Source organism: Elephantulus edwardii, unplaced genomic scaffold (assembly GCF_000299155.1).
Source record: "Elephantulus edwardii isolate Elephantulus edwardi_28Jun2011 unplaced genomic scaffold, EleEdw1.0 scaffold00129, whole genome shotgun sequence".
NCBI classification, from domain to species: domain Eukaryota; kingdom Metazoa; phylum Chordata; class Mammalia; order Macroscelidea; family Macroscelididae; genus Elephantulus; species Elephantulus edwardii.
The window spans coordinates 8,437,079-8,444,755 of record NW_006399879.1 but is presented as its reverse complement, the minus strand read 5'-3'; the positions used below and the strand labels follow the sequence as shown (position 1 = coordinate 8,444,755).

Below are 7,677 nucleotides of genomic sequence, written 5' to 3'. Positions count from 1 at the left end.
ACCCACATGCATACACACACTCGTGTGTCCATATGTGCACACACACACACTCGTACTGCACACCCACTCACATACCCACATGCATACACACACTCATGTGTCTGTACGTGCACTCATACTGCACATGTCCCACATGCAAACACACACTCGTGTGTCCGCATGTGCACACGCCCACTCATACTGCACACCACTCACAATACATACGCATTCACACACTCGTGTGTCCATACATGCACGCACACCCTGGTACTGCACACTCACTCACATATCCACATGCATACACACACTCGTGTGTCCATATATGCACACATCCCCTCGGACTGCACACCCACTCACATACCCACATGCATACACACACTCGTGTGTCCATATGTGCACACTCACACACTAGTACTGCACACACATACCCATAAGCATACCCGTGTGTACATTTGCACACACTCCTGTGCCCACATGCACACTCACGCACATCATACATGTACAAATGCATGCTTGCGTGTCCACATGCACACCTACACACATATCCTCGTGTGCACACATGCAAGCTCACACATCTACATGCACACCCACACCACACAGATGTGCATGCACTCACACGTGGATGCAGGCACACAGACAGTAGAGGCTGCTCACCGTTGGTGGACAGTAGGGAATGGGCAGCATTCTGCTGTGGCAGCCATTTGATCTTGTTGATTTTCTCCTCTATCTCCAGACTCTTGAGATAATCGAACTCGGGTTCATGGCTCTGGAAGGTGCTGTAGACATCATATTCACCCTGGCTGTGGGGCGCATTTTTGCTCTGTGGGGAACCCCAAAGAGAGTCTGAGCACAGGCATGGCAAGGGCACGAGGCTGATACAGAGGGGACAGCATGATGGGTGAGTCATAGGGGCCTGACCACCACGAAGACCTGTGCCAAGAGGGCAGGTGAAGTCATCTGTGGTGTTAGCCTAAGGTTGGCTTTTTTAGCTATTACAGTTAGCCCCATCTGGGCTCTAGCTACTTTAGCTGCAAACACAAGGTCTTGAAAATCATCATGGTCTTGCAAATCACCCACAACTGTGGGACTAGGATAAGAGAAAAATTGCTTTCTACACTGGGCAGCGAGACTTGAGGGAGACTGCAGCAAGACCCTGGTGAAAATGAGACCCTGGTGGTAGAAAGACTGTGGCATTGCTGTGGTGAAACTGTGGCAAGGTGTAAGCAGAGGAGCCCTGAGATAAAGGCCATAGTTAAAGGTGTTTGCTGTTCTTGCAGAATTTGAAGGGGAAGCTGACTTATAACTGCTCTGAGGCAAACCTTGCTGGGTAATTTGGATTTGACTGCTGAACTGAAGCTACAGCTTGGACTGAGGAATTGTACCTTGAACTTGGGCTAAAACCTGGGCTTGCTTTGGGTGATATTCTTTGCATCCCTCACTCTTCAACTTCCTTCCCTAATAAACCCCACTCTCTACCACAATTGTGAGTCGACAATGAATAAACAAACCGTTTGCTGTTGCTTCTGGGGCTCTAGAGGCCCCACAGGGCTGGGCTGTGGGCTCTTTATCTGCTTTCTGCTCTAGGCGGTGAGGGGCTGTGCTGTTCTTACCCCCTTTGTGCTCCCATGACCCATTTTCTCCTCTTTAGATACCATCCCACTGTCCACCCCATTGCACATTCTGAGGCCCAATCACTGGCTATGCAGCTGGCCCCTTGAAAGCCAGGGAAAATAACAGGAAGTGAGTGGCTCTAATCAGCTGACCACCTGCCAAGTGCCACATGGAGCAGTGCTGTCCATGGGCACATCCTGTCCTCACAGCATCTGTGTGAACACTACAGCTGCCCCATCTACAAAGTGGAGGCTTTGGGAACAATGACCTGCCCAGTGTCCACTTAGCAGCCATCTCCTCCAAGTCAGTAAATGCTCATCCATGTCTCTGACCCCCCATGTCCCTTCTCTGACTGTGTCCATGGTATACAAGGAACAAGGACAAGCAGGTGCTGAGCACATCGGGCAGACCCCTTGCGTCCAGACTTCTTCCATGCCCACAGAGACCAAGTCCACACCACCCCGGGGGTGACTCAGTCTCACATGACAACACAATCACAGCAGATGTACGGTCACGTCGGACTCCAAAGACAACAGAGCCAAGCTCCATCCCTGCTAATTTTAAAACAGGTCCACCTGTCCTTTCTCTCCTGTCCCTTTGGTCCCCTGCCCTGCTGCTCAGTCCTCTTGTCCCTCTGTCTGCTCACCCCATCACCTTAACCACTGTCTGCTCACCTCATCCCCTCACCCACCCGGTGCCATACTATCCACCCACTACCCCCGTCCACTCACATCCCGTCTGCTCACCATCCCTGCTCACTCACTGCCCCCTTCACTCACCCACCTGCCCACTGACACCCCCGTCCACTCACATCCCGTCTGCTCACCATCCCTGCTCACTCACTGCCCCCCTCACTCGCCCACCTGCCCACTGACACCCCCATCCACTCACACCTCCGTCCATTCACACTGCGTCTGTCCAGAGGCTGCCTTGTTCCTGAGCACATTCCAACTCTTTGCTTCTTTCCTCTCCAGTTCACTTTATCCTCCAGCCAACCCTGACTATGAAACATCCCCAGCCTGCACGCACCTCTGGCTCCCTCTGGAAGATGACGACCCGGCCACCCTTGTCCCCTGTGGCCAGCAGCTCCCCGGTGTGGTTGAACTCGACAGTGGAAATGATGTCAGCTGTTGGGAGAGATGAGGCAGGGTGATTGCCCAACACTGTCAACATGCAGGTCCTTTCACAAGGACTGTCCTCAGGTAGCTGCCCTTCCCTGGACAGTCCCCTCCCAGGACGGTGCCCTCCCTTGACAGTGCTCTCCCAAGACAAGACCCTCCTTGGACATCCCTCTCCCTGGTTAACTCCCTCCCTGGATGGTCCCTTCCCTTTCTCAACAACTCCCTTCCTGGACAATCTCCTCCCTGGACTGCCCGCTCCCTCTGCAGGGACAGAACCCCACGTCACCAGGGTTATAACCTCAGGGGCTGGCATGGGAGTACGGCTGGTGGGCACCAGGGCCTTCTTGCCTCACTGCTCAGAGCTGGGGGCCAGGGTGAGGAGACAGGCTGATACTCTGGTGACACACTCCAGGCCCTCCTGCTCTGAGTAGAGAGAACAAAGTGGTAGCGTGCTCAGCCCCAACTCACTGCTCAAAGTTGGGGACCCATAGTGTGAACACGGGGTGACACACTCGGCCCCACCTCACTGCTCAGAGTTGGAAGACCCATAGTGTGAACACGGGGTGATATGCTCGGCAGAGTTGGGGGACTCATGGTGTGAACACAGGGTGACACACTCAGCCCCACCTCACTGCTCAGAGTTGGGGGCACACAAGGTGACTCACTAGGCCCCACCTCACTGCTCATAGTTAGGGGACCCCTGGTGTAAACATGCAGTGACACGTTAGGCCCCATGTCACTACTCAGAGTTGAGGCCCCCAGGGTTAGAACACAGGATCCCGGGGGAGGAGGTTGTTCTGTAGGTGATGTGGGCCAGGGTAAAGGGACACTCCAGCCAGGTGAGGCTGGCAGATCCTTGAGGTGGGGGCAGCAGAGGAAGGACTTGCAGTGGCCTGTGCCATTGTCCCCTCAGGCCTCTTGTGGTGACTGTGTCTCCAGAAAGCCTCATACCCCGAATGCTGCCATCTGAGGAAGTGGACAGCCCTCCCTGGGCAATTCCCCCTCTGGATAGGCCCTGAGTGGAGATGACCCATGTGGAGGTAGGGTGTATGGGAGAGGGTGGACGGCTGGGCCTGGCACACAGGGGCTGGGAGGGTCCCCACCTCCATGAAGCCCTCCTGGATTTCTCCCAGCTGCACTGCTGACCACTGCCAACACCTGCAGGTTCCCTGACTCGGGGGGAAGGTGACCGACTGATGGGTCAGAGCTGGGAGTCTCCCTTGAGCAGCCTCCATCCTGACCCAATGCCAGGGTCTCTGCAAAGCATCCAGATCCTACCCCTCAAGTTCCCACAGTGGACTCCGGATGACCCCTCAGGGCATCCACTTCGTGCAGTCCAGCCTCTTTGCCACCCCCTCACACAGTCCATCTTCCCCATGTCCTCCCCAAGTGGGTCAGCCTCGCCCAGCAGTGAACTGCAGCCCCTTTGATCCACTCCCTAGGCTGACCCTCCAACTGTCCAAAGCTCTCGGTGACCTGGGACCCAGGCCAGACCCAGTATCCACGTGCTGGTCTGGAAGGCCACCACCTCTGCTGTCCCTGGGCAGAGCCAGCTGGTCCCCACCAGCAGACAATCTCCTGGGACTGGGGTCTCCAGGACCTGACCAGGCTGGCCTAGAGTCCCAGAAGGAGGAAGAGCTAATCACACTGACCACAGAGGCCAGGCACACCCAGCCTGGATCTCTGCAGACCAAGAACGGCGCACACCCACAGCCACGTGCAAGGGCTTCCTGCTGCCTTCAGTCCAAGAGCAAGGGAGCCCCAACCTCTCCACCTCCCCGCTTCGTCCAACTCTCCTCCCATCCACCTCTCCCCCCATCTACCTCTCCCTCCCCTCATCCACCGCTTCCCCCTCCACACTAAAGGGGGCACCTCCCCTTCCAGGCCTGAAACCCCTCCCTGTGATCTCCCCCCAGGGGTCATCCTGGTCACCACTGAGTCCCCAAATCCACGCAGCTGCTGCCTTCTTCACACCCCACTCCAACCACCCCTCTGCCCTCCACACAGAACCTCACAAACCAGTGGCCACAAGGTCACAACTGTCCACACGGGAAGCAATCAAGACTTCTGCACATGCCACGGGCAAGCACCCCATAGTCCTTGTCCCCCTCCACAAGATAGGGGGACACCTCATAATCCCTTGTCCCCATCTATGGTCTGGTGTAAACACCCCATAGTCCCTCACTCCCTCCACGGGATGTGGTGAACACCCCATAATCCCTCATCCCCCTCCACGGGATGAGGTGACGTATAGTCCCTCACTCCCTCCACATGACAGGAGGTAAGGTCCCCGTAGTCCTTCGACCCCATCCACAGGACAGAGGTTTAAAACATCATAGACCCTGGTCCTCCTCCATATGACTGGGGGGGGGGGTAAAATCCCTCATCCCCCTCCACATGCCAGGGGTAAACACCCCGTCATCCCTGGTGCCCCTCCACGTGATGAGGGGTACCCATCCAACATTCCCTATGGTCCCTCACAAACGAATGGATAAATACTTGTTTGGTGCTTGGACGTTCACACTGACACAATCCAGAATTGCTTGGTGACGAGGAGAAATGAACCACTGAGTCATGGGAGGACGTGGGAGGACCTCACACGCACACTGCTGTGATGTGCTGAACCAGCGGTGGGCGGACCAGCCCTGCCCACAGGGACGTGTACGGCGCACGGACAGCCCGTCTGCAACACCCCACCCGCAGAGCCACCCTGAAGCCCCTGTGCCAGTCCTTCTCTGAGGGTCTTCCTCTCCTGCTGACCCTCGGTTTTGTCAAGCATGATGTCCTTCTCCGGGGCCTGGTCCCTCCTGACGACAACACAGACTCGTTCTCCTTACTTCTAAGGAGCATTAGCTCCAAATCTTCCAAGACCAATGTTCATCCTGTGGCTCCAACTACAGAACTTTATGGAAAAGGTCAAACTGCAGAAACAGAAAGTTCGTGGTTGTCGGGACTCAGGACAGGGACAGAGAGAATCTGGAGCATGGAGACGCTTCTTCAGAACACTCGCCACTCTGTGACACTGGAATTCTCAAAGCCCACAGGCCTCGGTGTGAGATACCAACCTGTGGGCTATAGTTAGTAACAACGTATCCATAGAGACCCATCAACTGTAGCAAGTGGAGGCCAGGCAGGGGCAGAAAACCGGCAGAGCCAGGAGCTCAGTCCCTTATAGAAATGATCTGTAAAAGCAGCTCTAAAAAATAAAACCTCCGTCTTAGTGCTGTGCTTACCCACCCCAAACGCAGGCCTGAGTGCACCTGCACAAAGCCAATGTTCACCCACCAGAGATCTGCTCCTCCGCCCCCCTCCCCCCTCAGCGCCTCCTTGATAAAGCTCCTCCCCTACGGCCTACCCACAAGGTCCACCCCCAACACCTCCCCACTAGGTCCTCCCCCACCGCCTGCCCACGAGGCTCCTCCCCACCACCCTCAACGCAGCTCAGCCCCACCCTTCCCCTACATAGCTGCTCCCCACACACACTGCTCCTACGTGCACACACACACACACACACACTCTCACACGTGCAGGTCCTCCCCATCCCCCCACAGTTCCTCCCCACACACAACTCCTCCCCCCCACGCAGCTCCTCATCCACCCAGCTCCTGCCCCCTCCCAGTCTGCACCAGTTCTTTTTGGTACAATGACTAGTATTTCCGCAACTTCCTTTGATGCTTTGGTCGATCAATTCAACGTTTAGGCCTAAGAAATGCAGAGCATGTTCCTCGCCCTTGGTTTCCTAACTCCAAGTGTGCCAGTCAGAGGCTGTGAGGCTGGCGCGGGACAGGACAGGGTTCAGATCTGTCGTTACAGGGTCCCTGTGGGTCTACTCTGACTGGGGGCACTTAACCGCCACTTTCCTGATGATACTTGGCTCGGACAGAAGAGGCGGGAAGTACTTGAAGCCATGACTGAAGGAAGAAACTGAAAGGAAGCACTGACTAAGGAGAGTGCACAAACCCAGCATATGAACAGCAGTTTGGCCATTGTGGACAGTGCATGTGTGTGGGGCACGAGTCCAGGCCAGAGGCAGAGGAGGTAGTGTCCACAGCAGTGGCTAGTTGACAACCAAGAGGTACGGTCTGCCCCCTGTGTCCACCACCCTGACATCAGAATCATGACGTCGCAACCACCTTCACTCGGTGCCTGGCAGTGGTCATTACCCCATCAGCCCCACCTCAGGCCATGCTCACAGCGTCTCATACCTGGAACCTGAGGCCTGCAGTCAGCACTGGACCAGGGGGCCTGTCCTCTGACTGGGCCCCTCTTCCGTGTCGGCATCTGGAGCAGTGACCTCTGCAGAGTGTACTGTCCTTGAACATCGCAGATCACCAGCTACTGTCCCTTTACAACGGCCTTCTCTGTGGGGTAGCCCGCCTGCCCCCGCCCCCTAGATGGGAAAAGACTCCCGCTCCAGCCAGGAAGATGAGGCTCCTCTGAGGCCAGCAGGGACAGTCTCCGGCTGGGAGTCCCACCCCAGACACCCTTGGACACGCCTCTGAGGCCAGCAGGGACGGTCTCCGGCTGGGAGTCCCACCCCAGACACCCTTGGACACACCTCTGAGGCCAGTAGGGACTGTCTCAGGCTGGGAGTCCCAGGGCCCTGAGGCACCCTTGGACACTCCCAGGCAACGTGTTAGTTTGATGGGGTTGGACGTCTGTTGATCTCCGCTCTGGTGGGTACAGCACTCGCCTGTCTGTTCACTGTGGTGGCCTGCGTGCTGCTGTGACGCTGGGGTTGATGCTACAGGTGTTTCTGATGCCAGCAGGTCACCCACGGTGGACAGGTTCCAGCAAAGGGGGGTGTTGCATAAGGGAGAAACACAGGGACATACAAAGCACGTGTAGAAGGGGTTTTTTTTAGGTATTTTTATTTTTTTTATTTCTATTCATTCATTGTTGCACACTTTCCTCCCTGCTCACCCCTCCCCCCAGTTCACTTTTCTCTTTGACAAGTAAAAAAAAA

General features: G+C 56.0%; 1 protein-coding gene across 1 annotated transcript in view; it reads right to left on the bottom strand.

Moving 5' to 3' along the window:
* Positions 1-7,677, bottom strand: part of PPP2R2C (protein phosphatase 2, regulatory subunit B, gamma) — an 86,217-nt gene that overhangs the window by 32,625 nt on the left and 45,915 nt on the right. The window contains exons 2-3 of the mRNA XM_006893627.1: positions 2,620-2,717; positions 634-799 (exon numbers count right to left, since the gene is read on the bottom strand). Coding sequence (XP_006893689.1) covers positions 634-799; positions 2,620-2,717 — 264 coding nt within the window. The remainder of the gene's footprint in view (positions 1-633; positions 800-2,619; positions 2,718-7,677) is intronic.